General features: G+C 40.2%; 4 protein-coding genes across 5 annotated transcripts; 1 reads left to right on the top strand and 3 right to left on the bottom strand.

Annotated features, from left to right (window-relative positions):
* Positions 1 to 448: 448 nt before the first annotated feature.
* Positions 449 to 11,400, top strand: LOC145738108 (asparagine synthetase [glutamine-hydrolyzing]-like). Of its 2 annotated transcripts, none has more exons than XM_081992970.1 (9): positions 449 to 630; positions 1,280 to 1,417; positions 2,223 to 2,348; positions 2,965 to 3,202; positions 3,511 to 3,687; positions 3,809 to 3,987; positions 7,618 to 7,883; positions 7,944 to 8,237; positions 11,103 to 11,400. In XM_081992970.1, the coding sequence occupies exons 2-9, from the start codon at positions 1,292 to 1,294 to the stop codon at positions 11,377 to 11,379; spliced, it is 1,683 nt and encodes a 560-aa protein (XP_081849096.1). In that variant the 5' UTR covers positions 449 to 630; positions 1,280 to 1,291; the 3' UTR covers positions 11,380 to 11,400. The 2 variants fall into 2 exon arrangements, with proteins under 2 accessions (XP_081849096.1, XP_081849095.1); XM_081992969.1 differs by having other exon boundaries at positions 1,273 to 1,417.
* Positions 11,401 to 16,289: 4,889 nt separating this feature from the next.
* LOC145738513 (uncharacterized) lies at positions 16,290 to 19,108 on the bottom strand. The gene is made up of 6 exons (XM_081993364.1): positions 18,950 to 19,108; positions 18,754 to 18,898; positions 18,435 to 18,701; positions 18,286 to 18,391; positions 16,535 to 16,695; positions 16,290 to 16,478 (listed from the first exon to the last, which is right to left on the bottom strand). The coding sequence occupies exons 1-6, from the start codon at positions 19,020 to 19,022 to the stop codon at positions 16,349 to 16,351; spliced, it is 882 nt and encodes a 293-aa protein (XP_081849490.1). The 5' UTR covers positions 19,023 to 19,108; the 3' UTR covers positions 16,290 to 16,348.
* Positions 19,109 to 20,395: 1,287 nt separating this feature from the next.
* LOC145738517 (uncharacterized) lies at positions 20,396 to 23,878 on the bottom strand. Its single transcript, XM_081993370.1, has 2 exons — positions 23,511 to 23,878; positions 20,396 to 20,827 (listed from the first exon to the last, which is right to left on the bottom strand). The coding sequence occupies exons 1-2, from the start codon at positions 23,645 to 23,647 to the stop codon at positions 20,494 to 20,496; spliced, it is 471 nt and encodes a 156-aa protein (XP_081849496.1). The 5' UTR covers positions 23,648 to 23,878; the 3' UTR covers positions 20,396 to 20,493.
* Positions 22,208 to 24,460, bottom strand: LOC145738519 (uncharacterized). The gene is made up of 2 exons (XM_081993372.1): positions 24,322 to 24,460; positions 22,208 to 22,639 (listed from the first exon to the last, which is right to left on the bottom strand). The coding sequence occupies exons 1-2, from the start codon at positions 24,378 to 24,380 to the stop codon at positions 22,306 to 22,308; spliced, it is 393 nt and encodes a 130-aa protein (XP_081849498.1). The 5' UTR covers positions 24,381 to 24,460; the 3' UTR covers positions 22,208 to 22,305.

Here is a 24,460-nt window from a genome sequence, read left to right as displayed (position 1 = left end):
GCCATATCGTTGGAAAGCTTAGAACGTGCTCTATCTTTTCTCTTCTATGACATTTTAACGTCAGTTGTCAAATAAGCGAGTTATTTGAGCTCAAAGCAACCCGTGAGCGTTGACAATTTAAGCGAGTGTCGCCCTCTGTCGCGCCAAACCGGCAACGCTGTTCAAGGCAACTGCGATCGACGCAGTTGCCTTGATGGGAAAATCGATAAATGACGTCATACAGCGCCATCTAGCGACGCGCACGCTCAATTACAGCGCTCGATGCGTTGTTGACTTTATGGTGGATGCGCCATTGTTGCCAGATCAGCCGCGTGAGGGCGCGACAACGCGGCAACGTCGCACCTGACCCCGGCCACGCGTTCCACTCTCTCTCTCTCTCTCTCTCATTTGCTGCAGCAAATGAGAGAGAGAGAGAGAGACAGAAAGCTTGTTTAGTGATTAAAATACGCTGAGTGAGGTTAAATCGGATCGTTTCGCTTTTGTTTTGCTTTTCACCGCCTGCTACGATGATAAACGGGTTGCATCACCCCTTGTAAAGGGGTGGGGGGGGTGAGTGACGTATTTACCCATATATATACAGTGCACGTGTGCATAGTAGGCGTCCAGTGTATTTTTACGTCATTACGCAAGGTAAGTTTTGACAGCTCGTAACTCCGCTATTTTGACAGTTGGCGAGCCGATTTTTTTACCAAATTTCAGCCCGTTAAATTCCCTACAAATCACCTTCTATACAGTTTGTCAAAAAATTGTCAAATAAGCGAGTTATTTTAACTTAAATTGTCAAGAGTAAAATTCCTGTCAAACTTGCGCAAACTTAAATTTGACAGCCCGTAACTCCGTTATTTTGACAGTTGGCGAGTCGATTTTTTTACCAAATTTCAGCCCGTTAAATTCCCTACAAATCACCTTCTATACAGTTTGTCAAAAAATTGTCAAATAAGCGAGTTATTTTAACTTAAATTGTCAAGAGTAAAATTCCTGTCAAACTTACATCAACTAAAATTTGACAGCCCGTAACTCCGTTATTTTGACAGGTAGCGAGTCGATTTTTTTACCAAATTTCAGCCCGTTAAATTCCCTACAAATCACCTTCTATACAGTTTGTCGCCAAGTTGTCAAATAAGCGAGTTATTTTACGTTAAATTGTCAGGAGTAAAATAACAGTGTACGTCAACTTTGACAGCTCGTAACTCGGTTATTTGGACAGTTACAGGGTGGTTCAAAATATCATTTTAAAGCTCTTTAAAAGGCCTATTTGACCACCCTATACAGTGTCTAGGTGAACGGCAAAATGTGCGGAATTTGGGCGATTTTCGGGGCGAATACGAACCTGCACACCATTTGTGCGCATAACTTCAGCAAGATTGATCATCGTGGGCCTGATGCTTGGCGAGTCGAGTACGATAAACAATTGAAGGTATGTTTGCTCAGAAAAATTTTCGGCTCAGAAAATTTTTTTTTTCTCAGAATTTTTTTTTCCTTAAAAAGTGATTTTTTGGAAAAAAATTTTTTTGCTCAGAAAATTTAGCTCAGAAAAAAAATTGCTCAGAATTTTTTTTTTACACTCAAAACATTTTTTTGATTAAAAAGTGATTTTTTTTTGAATTTTTTTTCCTGCTCAGAAAAAAAATTTTGCTCAGAAAAATTTTCGACTAAGAAAAAAAATTGTTCATAATTTTTTTTTTCTTAAAAAGTGACTTTTTTTGAAAATAATTTTTTTTGCTCAGAAAATTTAGCTCAGAAAAATTTTTGGCTCCGAAAAAAATTTGCTCAGATTTTTTTTCTTTACATTCGAAACATTTTTTTGAATAAAAAGTGACTTTTTTTTTTAAATTTTTTTCTTGCTCAGAAAAAAAATTGAAGCTCAGAAAAATTTTTGGCTCAGAAAAAAATTGCTGAGAATTTTTTTTCTTTACATTCAAAACATTTTTTGATTAAAAAGTGATTTTTTTTGAAATTTTTTTCTTGCTCAGAAAAAAATTTTGCTCAAAAAAATTTTCGACTCAGAAAAAAAAATTGCTCAGAATGTTTTTCTTCTTAAAAAGTGACTTTTTCTAAAAAAATTTTTCTTGCTCAGAAAAAAAATTTGGCTCAGAAAAATTTTCGGCTCAGAAAAAAAATTGCTCAGAATCTTTTTTTCTTAAAAAGTGACTTTTTTTTTGAAATTTTTTTTCTTGCTCAGAAAAAAAATTTTATTTCAGAAAATTTCTTTTCCTGCTCAGAATTGCTGCGTCGGTTTCCACCGACTTACCATCGTGGACCACACCTACGGCATGCAACCAATGAAACTGCACCAATTCCCTCATCGAATGTTGCTCTGTAACGGCGAACTCTACAACTGCAAACAGGTATTGGTCGCTCAGAAAATTTTTTCTGAGCATCCACAAAAACATTTATTTTCATACTTCGAATGATTTAGAAAGTGTGTAGTTGGATTCAGAAAGTGTCTAAAGACGTTTAAAAAATTTCTGAGCAAAAAAAAACTGCTCAGAAAATGTCTCAGAAAACTCAAAAATATTTCATACTTGCAAAATGTTTTACTATGTTTTGTTTACTCGAAAAATGTAGAATTTGCTCAGAAAATTCGAATAAAAAAAATTTCTGAGCTGTCTCAGAAAATGGTTCGGATATGTTTAGAAAGTGTGTAGTTGGATTCAGAAAGTGTCTAAAGAGGTTTAAAACATTTCTGAGCCTGCTCAGAAAATTTCTGATCCGACTCAGAAAATGTCTCAGAAAACTGAAAAATGGTCGATTTCAGCTAAAAAATGTTTTGTTTAATCACTCAGAAAATTTCAATGAAAAAATTTCTGAGCTGTCTCAGAAATTGGTTCGGATGGTTTAGAAAATGTGTAGTTTGATTCAGAAAGTGTCTAAAGAGGTTTAAAACATTTCTGAGCCTGCTCAGAAAATTTCTGATCCGACTCAGAAAATGTCACAGAAAACTCAGAAAAGGTTGTTTTTCAGCTAAAAAACGAGTACAATCTGGATTACGAGACGTTCAGTGACGTGGAGTGTATTTTTCACTTGTACGAGCGATTTGGCATTGAAAAATGCGTAAAAAGCCTGGACGGAGTGTTTGCCTTCTGTATCGTGGACGTGCCAAAGGGAAAAGTCTTTCTGAGCCGCGATCCGTACGGTGTGAGGCCGTTGTTTCGGTTTCTGAGCGCCGACGGTGTCCTGGGCGCGTGCTCAGAAGCGAAAGGTAACTTTGAACAATTATTTCTGATCCTTCCAGTGGGCGGATTGTCGCTAAATTTGGGTGGTAGCACGCTTAGGGTGTTGACAGTCTGTCAAAAAATTGCCATCCTTGACAGTTGACAGATTGGGTGGTACCAGCGCCCAGTGGTACCTGGTGCATTTTGTACCATTGACCTGGTGAAAAATGCGGTTTTTCTCGACTAGACTAGTTAACGGTACCATTTAGGGTTCGTTACCACCGAACCCTAAATGGTACCCAAATGGTACCACTTCGTGGTACCAAATATGGGTACCAAATGGTCGTTTTTCTAGGTTTGTGCAGCGTGGCCGGCGATTTGAATGGGTTCGAGCGAAAGTTGGAACCATTCCCGCCTGGTACCTTCGAAGAGTACGACATTACCGAAAATGGTACCGTCAAACTGGTACGAAGCGAACGGTACCATCGGGTGGGCGATCGACCCCATTTCACCCCATTTGTACCGTGGCAAGGTGAGTTTTGTGCGCCAAAAAAAAAAAAATTTTTTTTTTTTTTTTAATTTTTTTTTTTTTTTTTTTTAATTTTTTAATTTTTTTTTTTTTTTTTTATTTTTATTTTTTTTTTTTATGACAGATCTGTCAAACCAAAGTCACGAGACGAACATCAGAACGTTGCTCACGTGGGCGGTGCGCAAGCGCCTAATGGCGGACCGGCGTATCGGCTGTTTGCTCTCGGGCGGCCTTGACTCGTCCATTGTTGCCGCTTTGCTCGTTCAGGAGGCGAAACAGCTGAATTTACCCTACAAAATTCAGGTAAAAAAAAAAAAATCGTAAGAAATTAGATAAGAGAAGGAAGTAGGTGAATTTGGTGGGCGGATTCGGAATCAGCGACCCCAAATTAGTCGAAAACGAGGTGCAACTTGGGGGGTCTAAGTGAAAAACTAAGAAAGTAACCAGCTGCGCGGGCAGCTGGGCCCGGAAACCCAACTTCGTTATTTCTAAAGCTAGAAACGTCATCTCAAATTCATTCTATGCTAATTTTTACCAGAAAATACACTGGTAAAGTCAGTTTTTTGATATCACCTAAACTAACTGAGTTACGGCCAAAATTACTATATTTTAAGTAAAAAATTGTAAAAAATTAGACAAGAGAAGGAAGTAGGTGAATTTGGTGTGCGGATTCGGAATCAGCGACCCCAAATTAGTCGAAAACGAGGTGCAACTTGGGGGGTCTAAGTGAAAAACTAAGAAAGTAACCAGCTGCGCGGGCAGCTAGGCCCGGAAACCCAACTTCGTTATTTCTAAAGCTAGAAACGTCATCTCAAATTCATTCTATGCTAATTTTTACCAGAAAATACACTGGTAAAGTCAGTTTTTTGATATCACCTAAACTAACTGAGTTACGGCCAAAATTACTATATTTTAAGTAAAAAATCGTAAAAAATTAGACTAGAGAAGGAAGTAGGTGAATTTGGTGTGCGGACTCGGAATCAGCGACCCCAAATTAGTCGAAAACGAGGTGCAACTTGGGGGGTCTAAGTGAAAAACTAAGAAAGTTACCAGCTGCGCGAGCAGCTGGGCCCGGAAACCCAACTTCGTTATTTCTAAAGCTAGAAACGTCATCTCAAATTCATTCTATGCTAATTTGTACCAGAAAATACACTGGTAAAGTCGGTTTTTTGATATCACCTAAACTAACTGAGTTACGGCCAAAATTGCTATATTTTAAGTAAAAAATCGTAAAAAATTAGACAAGGGAAGGCAGTAGGTGAATTTGGTGTGCGGATTCGGAATCAGCGACCCCAAATTAGTCGAAAACGAGGTGCAACTTCGGGGGTCTAAGTGAAAAACTAAGAAAGTTACCAGCTGCGCGAGCAGCTGGGCCCGGAAACCCAACTTCGTTATTTCTAAAGCTAGAAACGTCATCTCAAATTCATTCTATGCTAATTTGTACCAGAAAATACACTGGTAAAGTCGGTTTTTTGATATCACCTAAACTAACTGAGTTACGGCCAAAATTGCTATATTTTAAGTAAAAAATCGTAAAAAATTAGACAAGGGAAGGCAGTAGGTGAATTTGGTGTGCGGATTCGGAATCAGCGACCCCAAATTAGTCGAAAACGAGGTGCAACTTGGGGGGTCTAAGTGAAAAACTAAGAAAGTTACCAGCTGCGCGAGCAGCTGGGCCCGGAAACCCAACTTCGTTATTTCTAAAGCTAGAAACGTCATCTCAAATTCATTCTATGCTAATTTGTACCAGAAAATACACTGGTAAAGTCGGTTTTTTGATATCACCTAAACTAACTGAGTTACGGCCAAAATTGCTATATTTTAAGTAAAAAATCGTAAAAAATTAGACAAGGGAAGGCAGTAGGTGAATTTGGTGTGCGGATTCGGAATCAGCGACCCCAAATTAGTCGAAAACGAGGTGCAACTTCGGGGGTCTAAGTGAAAAACTAAGAAAGTTACCAGCTGCGCGAGCAGCTGGGCCCGGAAACCCAACTTTGTTATTTCTAAAGCTAGAAACGTCATCTCAAATTCATTCTATGCTAATTTTTACCAGAAAATACACTGGTAAAGTCGGTTTTTTGATATCACCTAAACTAACTGAGTTACAGACAAAATTGGCTGATTTTAAGTAAAAAATTGTAAAAAATTAGACAAGAGATGGAAGTAGGTGAATTTGGTGTGCGCATTCGGAATCAGCGACCCCAAATTAGTCGAAAACGAGGTGCAACTTGGGGGGTCTAAGCGAAAAACTAAGAAAGTTACCAGCTGCGCGAGCAGCTGGGCCCGGAAACCCAACTTTGTTATTTCTAAAGCTAGAAACGTCATCTCAAATTCATTCTATGCTAATTTTTACCAGAAAATACACTGGTAAAGTCGGTTTTGTGATATCACCTAAACTAACTGAGTTGCAGCCAAAATTACTATATTTTAAGTAAAAAATCGTAAAAAATTAGACAAGAGAAGGAAGTAGGTGAATTTGGTGTACGGATTCGGAATCAGCGACCCCAAATTAGTCGAAAACGAGGTGCAACTTGGGGGGTCTATGTGAAAAACTAAGAAAGTTACCAGCTGCGCGAGCAGCTGGGCCCGGAAACCCAACTTTGTTATTTCTAAAGCTAGAAACGTCATCTCAAATTCATTCTATGCTAATTTTTACCAGAAAATACACTGGTAAAGTCGGTTTTTTGATATCACCTAAACTAACTGAGTTGCAGCCAAAATTACTATATTTTAAGTAAAAAATCGTAAAAAATTGGAAAAGAGAAGGAAGTAGGTGAATTTGGTGTGCGGACTCGGAATCAGCGACCCCAAATTAGTCGAAAACGAGGTGCAACTTGGGGGGTCTAAGTGAAAAACTAAGAAAGTTACCAGCTGCGCGAGCAGCTGGGCCCGGAAACCCAACTTCGTTATTTCTAAAGCTAGAAACGTCATCTCAAATTCATTCTATGCTAATTTGTACCAGAAAATACACTGGTAAAGTCGGTTTTTTGATATCACCTAAACTAACTGAGTTACGGCCAAAATTGCTATATTTTAAGTAAAAAATCGTAAAAAATTAGACAAGGGAAGGCAGTAGGTGAATTTGGTGTGCGGATTCGGAATCAGCGACCCCAAATTAGTCGAAAACGAGGTGCAACTTGGGGGGTCTAAGTGAAAAACTAAGAAAGTTACCAGCTGCGCGAGCAGCTGGGCCCGGAAACCCAACTTCGTTATTTCTAAAGCTAGAAACGTCATCTCAAATTCATTCTATGCTAATTTTTACCAGAAAATACACTGGTAAAGTCGGTTTTTTGATATCACCTAAACTAACTGAGTTACAGACAAAATTGGCTGATTTTAAGTAAAAAATTGTAAAAACTGAGACAAGAGAAGGAAGTAGGTGAATTTGGTGTGCGGATTCGGAATCAGCGACCCCAAATTAGTCGAAAACGAGGTGCAACTTGGGGGGTCTAAGTGGAAAACTAAGAAAGTTACAAGCTGCGCGAGCAGCTGGGCCCGGAAACCCAACTTTGTTATTTCTAAAGCTAGAAACGTCATCTCAAATTCATTCTATGCTAATTTTTACCAGAAAATACACTGGTAAAGTCGGTTTTTTGATATCATCTAAACTAACTGAGTTACGGTCAAAATTCCTATATTTTAAGTAAAAAATCGTAAAAAATGGAACTAGAGAAGGAAGTAGGTGAATTTGGTGTGCGGATTCGGAATCAGCGACCCCAAATTAGTCGAAAACGAGGTGCAACTTGGGGGGTCTAAGTGAAAAACTAAGAAAGTTACCAGCTGCGCGAGCAGCTGGGCCCGGAAACCCAACTTTGTTATTTCTAAAGCTAGAAACGTCATCTCAAATTCATTCTATGCTAATTTTTACCAGAAAATACACTGGTACAGTCGGTTTTTTGATATCACCCAAACTAACCGAGTTACTGATTGCAGTCCTTTGCAATCGGCATGGAGGGCAGCCCCGACCTGGAAAAAGCGCAACAAGTGGCCGATTTCCTGCAAACCGACCATCACCAAGTGATTTTCAGCGAAAGCGACGTTGCCACAGTGCTGGACGACGTCATTATCACCCTGGAAACGCCCGACATCACCACGATTCGTGCCAGCGTTGCCATGTTTCTTCTGGCCAAGTATATCAAGGAAAATACCGATTCCACGGTGATTTTTAGCGGCGAGGGCGCCGACGAAATTGCCCAGGGGTGAGTTACCCTCCCATCCCTCCAAAAACGGTTTTAACCTCAAAAATCTCCCTCAAACAGGTACATTTACTTTCGGGATGCGCCGTCGCCTGAGGCTGCGCACGAGGACAGCGTGAGGCTGCTGAGGCAAATTTACATGTACGACGGCCTGAGGGCGGACCGTACCACGGCCAAACACGGCCTCGAATTGCGCGTGCCCTTTTTGGATCAGCAATTTTCCCATTACTACCTCAACGTGGAGGCCGGCCTCAGAGGGCCTCGCGCCGGCGTGGAAAAGTACCTGTTGCGGTCGGCGTTTGAGGGGGCGGGGCTGCTGCCGCGCGACATCTTGTGGCGGCCCAAGGAGGCGTTCAGGTGAGGCTGGCGCCCGCGCAAATGTCAAATTCGAAATCTACGCGAAATTTGCTTTAAAATGAGGTGCATCATCGTTTTTTGACCAAAAATTCAAAATGGCGGCCAGGGACGCGGCGATATCAAAAAACTGACTTTACCAGTGTGTTTTCTGGTAAAAATTAGCATAGAATGAATTTGAGATGACGTTTCTAGCTTTAGAAATAACGAAGTTGGGTTTCCAGGCCCAGCTGCTCGCGCAGCTGGTAACTTTCTTAGTTTTTCACTTAGACCCCCCAAGTTGCACCTCGTTTTCGACTAATTTGGGGTCGCTGATTCCGAATCCGCACACGAAATTGACCTACTTCCTTCTCTTGTCCCATTTTTTACGATTTCAGACTTAAAATATAGCAATTTTGGCTGTAACTCAGTTAGTTTAGGTGATATCAAAAAACTGACTTTACCAGTGTATTTTCTGGTAAAAATTAGCATAGAATGAATTTGAGATGACGTTTCTAGCTTTAGAAATAACGAAGTTGGGTTTCCAGGCCCAGCTGCTCGCGCAGCTGGTAACTTTCTTAGTTTTTCACTTAGACCCCCCAAGTTGCACCTCGTTTTCGACTAATTTGGGGTCGCTGATTCCGAATCCGCACACGAAATTGACCTACTTCCTTCTCTTGTCCCATTTTTTACGATTTCAGACTTAAAATATAGCAATTTTGGCTGTAACTCAGTTAGTTTAGGTGATATCAAAAAACTGACTTTACCAGTGTATTTTCTGGTAAAAATTAGCATAGAATGAATTTGAGATGACGTTTCTAGCTTTAGAAATAACGAAGTTGGGTTTCCAGGCCCAGCTGCTCGCGCAGCTTGTAACTTTCTTAGTTTTTCACTTAGACCCCCCAAGTTGCACCTCGTTTTCGACTAATTTGAGGTCGCTGATTCCGAATCCGCACACCAAATTCACCTACTTCCTTCTCTTGTCTAATTTTTTACGATTTTTTACTTAAAATATAGCAATTTTGGCCGTAACTCAGTTAGTTTAGGTGATATCAAAAAACTGACTTTACTAGTGTATTTTCTGGTAAAAATTAGCATAGAATGAATTTGAGATGACGTTTCTAGCTTTAGAAATAACGAAGTTGGGTTTCCGGGCCCAGCTGCTCGCGCAGCTGGTAACTTTCTTAGTTTTTCACTTAGACCCCCCAAGTTGCACCTCGTTTTCGACTAATTTGGGGTCGCTGATTCCGAATCCGCACACCAAATTCACCTACTTCCTTCTCTTGTCCCATTTTTTACGATTTCAGACTTAAAATATAGCAATTTTGGCTGTAACTCAGTTAGTTTAGGTGATATCAAAAAACTGACTTTACCAGTGTATTTTCTGGTAAAAATTAGCATAGAATGAATTTGAGATGACGTTTCTAGCTTTAGAAATAACGAAGTTGGGTTTCCAGGCCCAGCTGCTCGCGCAGCTTGTAACTTTCTTAGTTTTTCACTTAGACCCCCCAAGTTGCACCTCGTTTTCGACTAATTTGAGGTCGCTGATTCCGAATCCGCACACCAAATTCACCTACTTCCTTCTCTTGTCTAATTTTTTACGATTTTTTACTTAAAATATAGCAATTTTGGCCGTAACTCAGTTAGTTTAGGTGATATCAAAAAACTGACTTTACTAGTGTATTTTCTGGTAAAAATTAGCATAGAATGAATTTGAGATGACGTTTCTAGCTTTAGAAATAACGAAGTTGGGTTTCCGGGCCCAGCTGCTCGCGCAGCTGGTAACTTTCTTAGTTTTTCACTTAGACCCCCCAAGTTGCACCTCGTTTTCGACTAATTTGGGGTCGCTGATTCCGAATCCGTACACCAAATTCACCTACTTCCTTCTCTTGTCTAATTTCTTACGATTTTTTACTTAAAATATAGCAATTTTGGCTGCAACTCAGTTAATTTAGGTGATATCAAAAAACCGACTTTACCAGTGTATTTTCTGGTAAAAATTAACATAGAATGAATTTGAGATGACGTTTCTAGCTTTAGAAATAACGAAGTTGGGTTTCCGGGCCCAGCTGCTCGCGCAGCTGGTAACTTTCTTAGTTTTTCACTTAGACCCCCCAAGTTGCACCTCGTTTTCGACTAATTTGGGGTCGCTGATTCCGAATCCGCACACCAAATTCACCTACTTCCTTCTCTTGTTCCATTTTTTACGATTTTTTACTTAAAATATAGTAATTTTGGCTGTAACTCAGTTAGTTTAGGTGATATCAAAAAACCGACTGTACCAGTGTATTTTCTGGTAAAAATTAACATAGAATGAATTTGAGATGACGTTTCTAGCTTTAGAAATAACGAAGTTGGGTTTCTCACGTAGATTTCGAATTTGACAGTCAAAATGGCGTCCACGTCCGCCATTTTGAATTTTTCGTAAAAAAAACGATTATGCACCTCATTTTAAAGGGAATTTCACGTAGATTTCGAATTTGACATCCAAAATGGCGTCCACGTCCGCCATTTTGAATTTTTGGTCAAAAAACTATTATGCACCTCATTTTAAAGGGAATTTCACGTAGATTTCGAATTTGACAGTCAAAATGGCGTCCACGTCCGCCATTTTGAATTTTTCGTAAAAAAACGATTATGCACCTCATTTTAAAGGGAATTTCACGTAGATTTCGAATTTGACAGTCAAAATGGCGTCCACGGCCGCCATTTTGAATTTTTGGTCAAAAAACTATTATGCACCTCATTTTAAAGGGAATTTCACGTAGATTTCGAATTTGACAGTCAAAATGGCGTCCACGTCCGCCATTTTGAATTTTTGCTCAAAAAACAATTATGCACCTTATTTTAAAGGGAATTTTGCGTAGATTCAGATTCTTTCTGTTTCAGTGACGGCGTGGCGTCGCAGACCAAGTCGTTGTTCGTCATTTTGCAGGAAATCGCCGAAAAACGGACAGGCGCACTGTTCGATGGAACCAAAGCCGCCCTGGATTATCCCCACTGCACGCCCCTGACCAATGAGGCGCTTTATTATCGTCACGTGTTTGAAAAACAATATGGCGGCATGGCGGATAGTTTTTTGCCGTATTTTTGGATGCCTCGCTGGTCCGAGGGGGTCACGGACCCCTCAGCCCGCTTTATTAAACACTACGCCACTGGTCATTAAAATTGAATTTTTCCACGAAAATTGGGTTTTAATTGAAAAATTTATTAAACCAATCTTGTAGAACGTGAAATTCCCTACAATTTCCTTTCTATTCAATTTTTTTCTAACTCAACAACTAACCGAGTTATGGAGGTTTAAAGTTAAGTGGAGTCGCTTAAGCATTTTTGTGCAACCGCACTGTTTTTGCTCCCCAACTTCTTTAGGAAACTGTTTACGACAAAAATGCTTAGAAACGATCTTGTAGAGCATGAAATTCCCTACAATTTCCTTTCTATTCAATTTTCCTCTAACTCAACAACTAACCGAGTTATGGAGGTTTAAAGTTAAGTGGAGTCGCTTAAGCATTTTTGTGCAACCGCACGGTTTTTGCTCCCCAACTTCTTTAGGAGACCGTTTACGACAAAAATGCTTAGAAACGATCTTGTAGAGCGTGAAATTTCCTACAATTTCCTTTCTATTCAATTTTCCTCTAACTTAACAACTAACCGAGTTATGGAGGTTTAAAGTTGTGTGGAGTCGCTTAAGCATTTTTGTGCAACCGCACGGTTTTTGCTCCGCAACTTCTTTAGGAGACCGTTTACGACAAAAATGCTAAGAAGCGATCTTGTAGAGCGTGAAATTCCCTACAATTTCCTTTCTATTCAATTTTCTTCTAACTTAACAACTAACCGAGTTATGGAGGTTTAAAGTTGTGTGGAGTCGCTAAAGCATTTTTGCGCAACCGCACGGTTTTTGCTCCCCAACTTCTTTAGGAGACCGTTTACGACAAAAATGCTTAGAAACGATCTTGTAGAGCGTGAAATTCCCTACAATTTCCTTTCTATTCAATTTTCCTCTAACTTAACAACTAACCGAGTTATGGAGGTTTAAAGTTAAGTGGAGTCGCTTAAGCATTTTTGTGCAACCGCACGGTTTTTGCTCCCCAACTTCTTTAGGAGACCGTTTACGACAAAAATGCTTAGAAACGATCTTGTAGAGCATGAAATTCCCTACAATTTCCTTTCTATTCAATTTTCTTCCAGCTTAACAACTAACCGAGTTATGGAGGTTTAAAGTTGTGTGGAGTCGCTTAAGCATTTTTGTGCAACCGCACGGTTTTTGCTCCGCAACTTCTTTAGGAGACCGTTTACGACAAAAATGCTAAGAAGCGATCTTGTAGAGCGTGAAATTCCCTACAATTTCCTTTCTATTCAATTTTCTTCTAACTTAACAACTAACCGAGTTATGGAGGTTTAAAGTTAAGTGGAGTCGCTTAAGCATTTTTGCGCAACCGCACGGTTTTTGCTCCCCAACTTCTTTAGGAGACCGTTTACGACAAAAATGCTTAGAAACGATCTTGTAGAGCGTGAAATTCCCTACAATTTCCTTTCTATTCAATTTTCTTTTATCTTAACAACTAACCGAGTTATGGAGGTTAAAAGTTAAGTGGAGTCGCTTAAGCATTTTTGTGCAACCGCACGGTTTTTGCTCCGCAACTTCTTTAGGAGACCGTTTACGACAAAAATGCTTAGAAACGATCTTGTAGAGCGTGAAATTCCCTACAATTTCCTTTCTATTCAATTTTCTTTTATCTTAACAACTAACCGAGTTATGGAGGTTTAAAGTTGTGTGGAGTCGCTAAAGCATTTTTGCGCAACCGCACGGTTTTTGCTCCCCAACTTCTTTAGGAGACCGTTTACGACAAAAATGCTTAGAAACGATCTTGTAGAGCGTGAAATTCCCTACAATTTCCTTTCTATTCAATTTTCTTCTAACTTAACAACTAACCGAGTTATGGAGGTTTAAACTTGTGTGGAGTCGCTAAAGCATTTTTGTGCAACCGCACGGTTTTTGCTCCCCAACTTCTTTAGGAAACTGTTTACGACAAAAATGCTTAGAAACGATCTTGTAGAGCGTGAAATTCCCTACAATTTCCTTTCTATTCAATTTTCTTCTAACTTAACAACTAACCGAGTTATGGAGGTTTAAAGTTGTGTGGAGTCGCTAAAGCATTTTTGCGCAACCGCACGGTTTTTGCTCCCCAACTTCTTTAGGAGACCGTTTACGACAAAAATGCTTAGAAACGATCTTGTAGAGCGTGAAATTCCCTACAATTTCCTTTCTATTCAATTTTCCTCTAACTTAACAACTAACCGAGTTATGGAGGTTTAAAGTTAAGTGGAGTCGCTTAAGCATTTTTGTGCAACCGCACGGTTTTTGCTCCCCAACTTCTTTAGGAGACCGTTTACGACAAAAATGCTTAGAAACGATCTTGTAGAGCATGAAATTCCCTACAATTTCCTTTCTATTCAATTTTCTTCTAACTCAACAACTAACCGAGTTATGGAGGTTTAAACTTGTGTGGAGTCGCTAAAGCATTTTTGCGCAACCGCACGGTTTTTGCTCCCCAACTTCTTTAGGAGACCGTTTACGACAAAAATGCTTAGAAACGATCTTGTAGAGCATGAAATTCCCTACAATTTCCTTTCTATTCAATTTTCCTCTAACTTAACAACTAACCGAGTTATGGAGGTTTAAAGTTAAGTGGAGTCGCTTAAGCATTTTTGTGCAACCGCACGGTTTTTGCTCCCCAACTTCTTTAGGAGACCGTTTACGACAAAAATGCTAAGAAGCCATCTTGTAGAGCATGAAATTCCCTACAATTTCCTTTCTATTCAATTTTCTTCCAGCTTATCAACTAACCGAGTTATGGAGGTTTAAAGTTAAGTGGAGTCGCTTAAGCATTTTTGCGCAACCGCACGGTTTTTGCTCCCCAACTTCTTTAGGAGACCGTTTACGACAAAAATGCTTAGAAACGATCTTGTAGAGCGTGAAATTCCCTACAATTTCCTTTCTATTCAATTTTCTTTTATCTTAACAACTAACCGAGTTATGGAGGTTTAAAGTTGTGTGTGGAGTCGCTAAAGCATTTTTGCGCAACCGCACGGTTTTTGCTCCCCAACTTCTTTAGGAGACCGTTTACGACAAAAATGCTAAGAAGCAATCTTGTAGAGCATGAAATTCCCTACAATTTCCTTTCTATTCAATTTTCCTCTAACTTAACAACTAACCGAGTTATGTAGGTTTAAAGTTGTGTGTGGAGTCGCTAAAGCATTTTTGCGCAACCGCACGGTTTTTGCTCCCCAACTTCTTTAGGAGACCGTTTACGACAAAAATGCTAAGAAGCAATCTTGTAGAGCGTGAAATTCCCTACAATTTCCTTTCTATTCAATTTTCTTTTATCTTAACAACTAACCGAGTTATGGAGGTTTAAAGTTGTGTGGAGTCGCTAAAGCATTTTTGCGCAACCGCACTGTTTTTGCTCCCCAACTTCTTTAGGAGACCGTTTACGACAAAAATGCTTAGAAACGATCTTGTAGAGCGTGAAATTCCCTACAATTTCCTTTCTATTCAATTTTCTTTTATCTTAACAACTAACCGAGTTATGGAGGTTTAAAGTTGTGTGTGGAGTCGCTAAAGCATTTTTGCGCAACCGCACGGTTTTTGCTCCCCAACTTCTTTAGGAGACCGTTTACGACAAAAATGCTAAGAAGCAATCTTGTAGAGCATGAAATTCCCTACAATTTCCTTTCTATTCAATTTTCCTCTAACTTAACAACTAACCGAGTTATGTAGGTTTAAAGTTGTGTGTGGAGTCGCTAAAGCATTTTTGCGCAACCGCACGGTTTTTGCTCCCCAACTTCTTTAGGAGACCGTTTACGACAAAAATGCTAAGAAGCAATCTTGTAGAGCGTGAAATTCCCTACAATTTCCTTTCTATTCAATTTTCTTTTATCTTAACAACTAACCGAGTTATGGAGGTTTAAAGTTGTGTGGAGTCGCTAAAGCATTTTTGCGCAACCGCACTGTTTTTGCTCCCCAACTTCTTTAGGAGACCGTTTACGACAAAAATGCTTAGAAACGATCTTGTAGAGCGTGAAATTCCCTACAATTTCCTTTCTATTCAATTTTCTTCTAACTCAACAACTAACCGAGTTATGGAGGTTTAAACTTGTGTGGAGTCGCTAAAGCATTTTTGCGCAACCGCACGGTTTTTGCTCCCCAACTTCTTTAGGAGACCGTTTACGACAAAAATGCTTAGAAACGATCTTGTAGAGCGTGAAATTCCCTACAATTTCCTTTCTATTCAATTTTCTTCTAACTTAACAACTAACCGAGTTATGGAGGTTTAAATTTGTGTGTGGAGTCGCTAAAGCATTTTTGCGCAACCGCACGGTTTTTGCTCCGCAACTTCTTTAGGAGACCGTTTACGACAAAAATGCTTAGAAGCGATCTTGTAGAGCATGAAATTCCCTACAATTTCTTTTCTATTCAATTTTCCTCTAACTTAACAACTAACCGAGTTATGGAGGTTTAAAGTTAAGTGGAGTCGCTAAAGCATTTTTGCGCAACCGCACGGTTTTTGCTCCCCAACTTCTTTAGGAGACCGTTTACGACAAAAATGCTAAGAAGCAATCTTGTAGAGCATGAAATTCCCTACAATTTCCTTTCTATTCAATTTTCTCGTAGCTTCACAACTAACCGAGTTATGGAGGTTTAAATTTGTGTGTGGAGTCGCTAAAGCATTTTTGCGCAACCGCACGGTTTTTGCTCCGCAACTTCTTTAGGAGACCGTTTACGACAAAAATGCTTAGAAGCGATCTTGTAGAGCGTGAAATTCCCTACAATTTCTTTTCTATTCAATTTTCCTCTAACTTAACAACTAACCGAGTTATGGAGGTTTAAAGTTAAGTGGAGTCGCTAAAGCATTTTTGTGCAACCGCACGGTTTTTGCTCCGCAACTTCTTTAGGAGACCGTTTACGACAAAAATGCTTAGAAACGATCTTGTAGAGTGTGAAATTCCCTACAATTTCCTTTCTATTCAATTTTCTCGTAGCTTATCAACTAACCGAGTTATGGAGGTTTAAAGTTGTGACAGTTGCAGTGACATTTATTTGTTTTTTTTTTTTTCTCAATTTGACAGTTGTGCTAATCAAACAGCTGATCCATTTTCAAGATGGCGGCATCGACCACGTGACTGGCCGGAAATCGTAACGGACTCGACGGTCTTCGCGTCTGCGCCTGCCTAACGACATTTGACAGTTGGCTGTCATTTGGTCTGGAAAATGTCAGCTGTCAAAAATTCGAAATTTGACATTTGACGTTTTTACTTACTTTTTGACGGTTTTACGCATTTTTTCCTGTTCGTTTGACAGTTCTCTTTTATTCGCCAGTTTCGAATCTGCTGCGGTGGCATCATCGGGGATTTCGTCCGACATTTTGAGGTTACGATGACGTAATTGCTCGTTTTCCGACTCCAGTAACGCGATACGACTCTAAAACGCAATATTTTCTGAAAGCTCACTTTCTAAGCAATCTTTTCTTTTCCGTGACATTTTGACGTCAACTGTCAAATAAGCGAGTTATTTGAGGTCAAAGCGACAAGTGTCAAAAAATCAGTGTTTTTTTTTAATTAGCGACTTTGACGTCCTCTAGCGGCCAAACCGACCAACCAATCACGTGATTTGATCATATATTCTGAAAGCTGACAATTTGGGCTACATTTTTGTTTCAATGACATTTCGACGTCAACTGTCAAATAAGCGAGTTATTCCAGGTCAAAGCGACAAGTGTCAAAAAATCAGTGTTTTTTTTTATTTAGCGACTTTGACGTCCTCTAGCGGCCAAACCGACCAACCAATCACGTGATTTGATCATATATTCTGAAAGCTGACACTTTGGGCTACATTTTTGTTTCAATGACATTTTGACGTCAACTGTCAAATAAGCGAGTTATTCGAGGTCAAAGCGACAAGTGTCAAAAAATCAGTGTTTTTTTTTATTTAGCGACTTTGACGTCCTCTAGCGGCCAAACCGTCCAACCAATCACGTGATTTGATCATATATTCTGAAAGCTGACACTTTGGGCTACATTTTTGTTTCAATGACATTTTGACGTCAACTGTCAAATAAGCGAGTTATTCCAGGTTAAAGCGACAAGTGTCAAAAAATCAGTGTTTTTTTTTATTCAGCGACTTTGACGTCCTCTAGCGGCCAAACCGACCAACCAATCACGTGATTTGATCATATATTCTGAAAGCTGACACTTTGGGCTACATTTTTGTTTCAATGACATTTCGACGTCAACTGTCAAATAAGCGAGTTATTCAATGCCAAAGTAAAAAGTGTCAAAATTAGTTTGACGTGAAAACTCTGTTGTCTTTGACGCCCTCTAGCGGCCAAACGACTAAACCGATTAACTTAAGCGACCATATTTTCTGAAAGCTGACACTCTGGGCTACATTTTTGCTTCAGTGACATTTCGACGTCAACTGTCAAATAAGCGAGTTATTCAAGGCCAAAATGAAAAGTGTCAAAATAAGTTTGAGGTAAAAACTCTGTTGATTTTGACGCCCTCTAGCGGCCAAACGACTAAACCGATTAACTTAAGCGGACATATTTTCTGAAAGCTGACATTTCAGGCTACATTTTTGCTTCAATGACATTTTGACGTCAGCTGTCAAATAAGCGAGTTATTCAATGCCAAAATGAAAAGTGTCAAAATAAGTTTGAGGTGAAAACCTTGTTGACTTTGACGTCCTCTAGCGGCCAAACGACTAAACCGATTAACTTAAGCGGCCATATTTTCTGAAAGCTGGCACTATGGGCTACATTTTTGCTTCAATGACATTTCGACGTCAACTGTCAAATAAGCGAGTTATTTGACGTTAAAGCAAGGAGTGTCACAGTACAAGTCAGGTTTGACAGGGATGGCTTTAACGCCCTCTAGCGGCCAAACCGACCAACCAATCACATGATTTGATCATATATTCTGAAAGCTGACACTTGGGGCTACATTTTTGTTTCAATGACATTTCGACGTCAACTGTCAAATAACGGAGTTATTTGAAAAAAATGTGGTTTACCTGATAGTGACATTCACGCTCAAATCCACTCCTCCAGCCCTCCTCACGACGCTCCACCAAATCTTTGAGGTACTTGACGGTGTTGAGGAGTCTCTCCATCTCACTCCTACTCAAATAACCTCAAAAAAACCTCAAAAATAGCAACTTACGGTGTGAGGAGGTAGAGTTGGCTGTATTTTCGTGCCAGGCACTCAAATTGCCTCCTCAAAGCCTCCATTTCCACGCAGGAGGGACAGATGGCGCCCTCCCACGTTTGCACTCCTCTCTCCCGTATTTCAATCATCCTCTTTCCCGCGGCCTCATTGTATTTCATGCTAATGTAGGCCTCTTTCAGCCTCACGAAAACCTCCTGGTTCTCTTTGAGAAAATTGAGTTTTTTCTCCATTTTTGAGGATTTTTTCCTCTCCTCCAACAATCTGAAACCACGAGGAGGTTGAGGAGGTTGAGTGAGGGTGGCCTCACACTTACTCCTCCCTCAGCAGCCTCAATTGGTGGTCTTGGAGGTGGAGTTGCTCGCGCAACTCCACCTCCCCCTGGAGGGGGGAGGTGAGGTCCTCCAGGTCGGTGAGGCTGGAGTGGTCGGTGAGGACGTCCCCCGAGTACCTTGTAGTGTCTGCACCTCACTCACTCAAAAAAAAACCTCAAAAATTACTCAAAAACTTACCATCCTCACTGTAAGGGTTTGGGAGGGTTTTTGAGGGTAACGATGAATTTTCTTGAGGTAATTCCGGTTGCATGATTGATTTTGAGTGCGCGCGCAATGAACGGTTTGACGGTAATTTGACAGTTTCTGACACTGTGGTGACAGTGTCAAAAATTGTGCTGGTTGACACCTGTTGCTTTAACCTCGAATAACTCGCTTATTTGACAGTTGACGTCGAAATGTCATTGAAGCAAAAATGTAGCCCAAAGTGTCAGCTTTCAGAAAATACCATCAAACCATGTGATTGGTTAGTCGGTTTGGCCGCTAGAGGGCGTCAAAGTTTCACTAAATAAAAAAAACACTGATTTTTTGACACGTGTCTCTTTGAGCTCGAATAACTCGCTTATTTGACAGTTGACGTTAAAATGTCATTGAAACAAAAATGTAGCCCAAAGTGTCAGCTTTCAGAATATATGATCAAATCACGTGATTGGTTGGTCGGTTTGGCCGCTAGAGGGCGTCAAAGTTTCACTAAATAAAAAAAACAGTGATTTTTTGACACTTGTCGCTCTAACCTCGAATAACTCGCTTATTTGACAGTTGACGTCGAAATGTCATTGAAACAAAAATGTAGCCCAAAGTGTCAGCTTTCAGAATATATGATCAAATCACGTGATTGGTTAGTCGGTTTGGCCGCTAGAGGGCGTCAAAGTTTCACTAAATAAAAAAAACACTGATTTTTTGACACTTGTCGCTCTAACCTCGAATAACTCGCGTATTTGACAGCTGACGTCAAAATGTCATTGAAGCAAAAATGTAGCCCAAAGTGTCAGCTTTCAGAAAATACCATCAAACCATGTGATTGGTTAGTCGGTTTGGCCGCTAGAGGGCGTCAAAGTTTCACTAAATAAAAAAAAACAGTGATTTTTTGACACTTGTCGCTCTAACCTTGAATAACTCGCTTATTTGACAGTTGACGTCGAAATGTCATTGAAACAAAAATGTAGCCCAAAGTGTCAGCTTTCAGAAAATATGACCGCTTAAGTTAATCGGTTTGGTCGTTTGGCCGCTAGAGGGCGTCAAAGTCGCTAAATAAAAAAAAAACACTGATTTTTTGACACTTGTCGCTCTAACCTCGAATAACTCGCTTATTTGACAGTTGACGTCAAAATGTCATTGAAACAAAAATGTAGCCCAAAATGTCAGCTTACAGAATATATGATCAAATCACGTGATTGGTTAATCGGTTTGGCCGCTAGAGGGCGTCAAAGTGACTAAATAAAAAAAAACAATGATTTTTTGACACTTGTCGCTTTGACCTTGAATAACTCGCTTATTTGACAGCTGACGTCAAAATGACATAGAAGCAAAAATGTAGCCCAAAGTGTCAGCTTTCAGAAAATATCCCCGCACGAATTGATCGGTTTGACGGTGGGGCCGCTAGAGGGCGTCAAAGTTAAGAACCACTTTTCCTCTAATAACACTCAGAATTGACACATTTATTGGTACCAAACGTCAAAAAATTGACAACAAAACGACACTACACTAAATCGGTCAGTTGTTTGCTATGGAAATGCGTCGATAGCCTCGTCCAGTACCAGCTGTTGCCCGCCAGGGTACTCCACCGGTACCATAACGACCATCGGTTGTTTGACGTCACTTTCCGTTGGGTTCCGGTTCAGGAACGGTACCCGTTGGTTCCATTGTTGCCACCACTGATTGAACCCGGTTCCCACCTGTTCCGTGAACTGGTTCCAACCGGTTCCGATCGTTTGGAACATGTTTGGAACGTTGATTTGAATTGGCAACCATGGAACCTGTTGAATCAGCTGACCGACGAAATCGAACGGACCACGGTACCCGTTTGGGTTCCGGAGGCCTGGTTGGAGTGACGTCACCCTGAAAAATGGATAGCCAATGAAACGAGCTTTCGATTGACGTAAAAATGTTGATGGGTTAGTTGGACGGTTTGGCCGCTAGAGGGCGTCAAAGTTGACCTATCAATTTTAGTGCACTTTTCTGTTCAAACTTAAATTACTCGCTTATTTGGGACACTTTCTATAGACTTTTATATGTCAATGGATAGCCAATGAAACGAGCTTTCCAATGACGTAAAAATGTTGATGGGTTAATGGCACGGTTTGGCCGCCAGAGGGCGTCAAAGTTAATCAATGTTTTCTGTACATTTTTAGTGCACTCTTTCGTTCAAACCTAAATAACTCGCTTATTTTTGGCACTTTTGATGGAGTTTTATACGTCAATGGATAGCCAATGAAACGAGCTTTCCATTGACGTAAAAATGTTGATGGGTTAGTTGAACGGTTTGGCCGCTAGAGGGCGTCAAAGTTAATCAATGTTTTCTGTACATTTTTAGTGCACTCTTTCGTTCAAACCTAAATAACTCGCTTATTTTTGGCACTTTTGATGGAGTTTTATATGTCAATGGATAGCCAATGAAATAAGCTTTCCATTGACGTAAAAATGTTGATGGGTTAATGGCACGGTTTGACCGCTAGAGGGCGTCAAAGTTAATCAATGTTTTCTGTACATTTTTAGTGCACTCTTTCGTTCAAACCTAAATAACTCGCTTATTTCTGGCACTTTTGATGGAGTTTTATATGTTAATGGATAGCCAATGAAACGAGCTTTCCATTGACGTAAAAATGTTGATGGGTTAGTTGAACGGTTTGGCCGCTAGAGGGCGTCAAAGTTTCACTAAATAAAAAAAAACAGTGATTTTTTGACACTTGTCGCTCTAACCTTGAATAACTCGCTTATTTGACAGTTGACGTCGAAATGTCATTGAAACAAAAATGTAGCCCAAAGTGTCAGCTTTCAGAAAATATGACCGCTTAAGTTAATCGGTTTGGTCGTTTGGCCGCTAGAGGGCGTCAAAGTCGCTAAATAAAAAAAAAACACTGATTTTTTGACACTTGTCGCTCTAACCTCGAATAACTCGCTTATTTGACAGTTGACGTCAAAATGTCATTGAAACAAAAATGTAGCCCAAAATGTCAGCTTACAGAATATATGATCAAATCACGTGATTGGTTAATCGGTTTGGCCGCTAGAGGGCGTCAAAGTGACTAAATAAAAAAAAACAATGATTTTTTGACACTTGTCGCTTTGACCTTGAATAACTCGCTTATTTGACAGCTGACGTCAAAATGACATAGAAGCAAAAATGTAGCCCAAAGTGTCAGCTTTCAGAAAATATCCCCGCACGAATTGATCGGTTTGACGGTGGGGCCGCTAGAGGGCGTCAAAGTTAAGAACCACTTTTCCTCTAATAACACTCAGAATTGACACATTTATTGGTACCAAACGTCAAAAAATTGACAACAAAACGACACTACACTAAATCGGTCAGTTGTTTGCTATGGAAATGCGTCGATAGCCTCGTCCAGTACCAGCTGTTGCCCGCCAGGGTACTCCACCGGTACCATAACGACCATCGGTTGTTTGACGTCACTTTCCGTTGGGTTCCGGTTCAGGAACGGTACCCGTTGGTTCCATTGTTGCCACCACTGATTGAACCCGGTTCCCACCTGTTCCGTGAACTGGTTCCAACCGGTTCCGATCGTTTGGAACATGTTTGGAACGTTGATTTGAATTGGCAACCATGGAACCTGTTGAATCAGCTGACCGACGAAATCAAACGGACCACGGTACCCGTTTGGGTTCCGGAGGCCTGGTTGGAGTGACGTCACCCTGAAAAATGGATAGCCAATGAAACGAGCTTTCGATTGACGTAAAAATGTTGATGGGTTAGTTGGACGGTTTGGCCGCTAGAGGGCGTCAAAGTTGACCTATCAATTTTAGTGCACTTTTCTGTTCAAACTTAAATTACTCGCTTATTTGGGACACTTTCTATAGACTTTTATATGTCAATGGATAGCCAATGAAATAAGCTTTCCATTGAAGTAAAAATGTTGATGGGTTAATGGCACGGTTTGGCCGCCAGAGGGCGTCAAAGTTAATCAATGTTTTCTGTACATTTTTAGTGCACTCTTTCGTTCAAACCTAAATAACTCGCTTATTTCTGGCACTTTTGATGGAGTTTTATATGTCAATGGATAGCCAATGAAATAAGCTTTCCATTGACGTATAAAAGTTTGTAGGTTAGTTGGACGGTTTGGCCGCTAGAGGGCGTCAAAGTTAATCAATGTTTTCTGTACATTTTTAGTGCACTCTTTCGTTCAAACCTAAATAACTCGCTTATTTCTAGCACTTTTGATGGAGTTTTATATGTCAATGGATAGCCAATGAAACGAGCTTTCCATTGACGTATAAAAGTTTGTAGGTTAGTTGGACGGTTTGGCCGCTAGAGGGCGTCAAAGTTAATCAATGTTTTCTGTACATTTTTAGTGCACTCTTTCGTTCAAACCTAAATAACTCGCTTATTTCTGGCACTTTTGATGGAGTTTTATACGTCAATGGATAGCCAATGAAATAAGCTTTCCATTGACGTAAAAATGTTGATGGGTTAGTTGAACGGTTTGGCCGCTAGAGGGCGTCAAAGTTAATCAATGTTTTCTGTACATTTTTAGTGCACTCTTTCTCTGTTTTGAGTGGTACCGACCTGGTGGATGGTACCACGACGGGTACCAGCACGATATCTTTGCCGTTTCGAGCGGAAGGAGCGCTGCAGGCACCACGAAACGTGCTTCCGAACACAAGAACCACCAGAACCACCGCGGTACCACTTGATGGTACCATTTTTTTTTTTTTTACTAAGAACCGTTCGCCGACCGCGATTAATCTAGACTGAAGACGATTTTCATTTGTTTTTACAACCTAATTGCATTTTAAACGGGTTCCTAACGGTACCATTTTACCCGAATACGGTCGTACATACATTTAGTACAGTTTTCCTTAAAAAAACACCCTAAATGTACGAATTTTCGTACATTTTTCTAGGTCATCGGAAAGAGGACACTCTGGGCTACAAATTCAGTTAAATGACATTTTGACGTATCTGTCAAAATAACTGAGTTACAGCAAGTCAAACTGACGGGAGTTTCAATTTGACAGAATCAAGCGCATTGAAAGTTTCCACGTGCAAAAACTCGCTTATTTGACACTTTTCTGACAAACACGTAATCTGACAAGTTGTCAAGGACAGTCAGGGCTACAAATTCAGTTAAATGACATTTTGACGTATCTGTCATAATAACCGAGTTACAGCAGGTCAAATTGACGGGAGCTTCAATTTGACAGAATCAAGCGCATTGAAAGTTTCCACGCGCAAAAACTCGCTTATTTGACACTTTTCTGACAAACACGTAATCTGACAAGTTGTCGAGAACAGTCGGGGCTACAAATTCGGTTAAGTGACATTTTGACGTATCTGTCAAAATAACCGAGTTTTGGGATGTCAAACTGTCACCTACCTGTCAGCGTTTCGGTTACGGATAAAACAGCGTTTCGCCCGTTGGGCGGGCCTCCTCATAGTCGAACCGGTCAAAATTGGGCGGCACCGTGGTGGACGGGTGGAACAGGGCCATTTCCATGGGCGTCAAAGTGTACGTT

The sequence above is a fragment of the Ips typographus genome, linkage group LG15 (genome assembly GCF_016097725.1).
Source record: "Ips typographus isolate SLU linkage group LG15, UJ_Ityp_2.0, whole genome shotgun sequence".
In the NCBI taxonomy this organism is placed as follows: Eukaryota; Metazoa; Arthropoda; class Insecta; order Coleoptera; family Curculionidae; genus Ips; species Ips typographus.
The sequence above is the reverse complement of the archived record's forward strand: the minus strand, read 5'-3'. Positions and strand labels throughout refer to the sequence as shown.

Coding starts and splice junctions, on each gene's coding strand:
- LOC145738519 (XM_081993372.1), bottom strand. CDS start 24,380: ATGAGGAGGCCCGCCCAACGGGCGAAACGCTGTTTTATCCGTAACCGA. Junction 22,640..24,321: donor CGTAACCGAAACGCTGACAG/GTAGGTGACAGT, acceptor TCCATTTTTCAG/GGTGACGTCACTCCAACCAG.
- LOC145738108 (XM_081992970.1), top strand. CDS start 1,292: ATGTGCGGAATTTGGGCGATTTTCGGGGCGAATACGAACCTGCACACC. Junction 7,884..7,943: donor GCCGACGAAATTGCCCAGGG/GTGAGTTACCCT, acceptor TCCCTCAAACAG/GTACATTTACTTTCGGGATG. Junction 8,238..11,102: donor CGGCCCAAGGAGGCGTTCAG/GTGAGGCTGGCG, acceptor TTTCTGTTTCAG/TGACGGCGTGGCGTCGCAGA.
- LOC145738517 (XM_081993370.1), bottom strand. CDS start 23,647: ATGGTACCATCAAGTGGTACCGCGGTGGTTCTGGTGGTTCTTGTGTTC. Junction 20,828..23,510: donor GTCGTGGTACCATCCACCAG/GTCGGTACCACT, acceptor TCCATTTTTCAG/GGTGACGTCACTCCAACCAG.
- LOC145738513 (XM_081993364.1), bottom strand. CDS start 19,022: ATGCAACCGGAATTACCTCAAGAAAATTCATCGTTACCCTCAAAAACC. Junction 18,392..18,434: donor CAACTCTACCTCCTCACACC/GTAAGTTGCTAT, acceptor TTATTTGAGTAG/GAGTGAGATGGAGAGACTCC. Junction 16,479..16,534: donor ATGCGTAAAACCGTCAAAAA/GTAAGTAAAAAC, acceptor GACATTTTCCAG/ACCAAATGACAGCCAACTGT.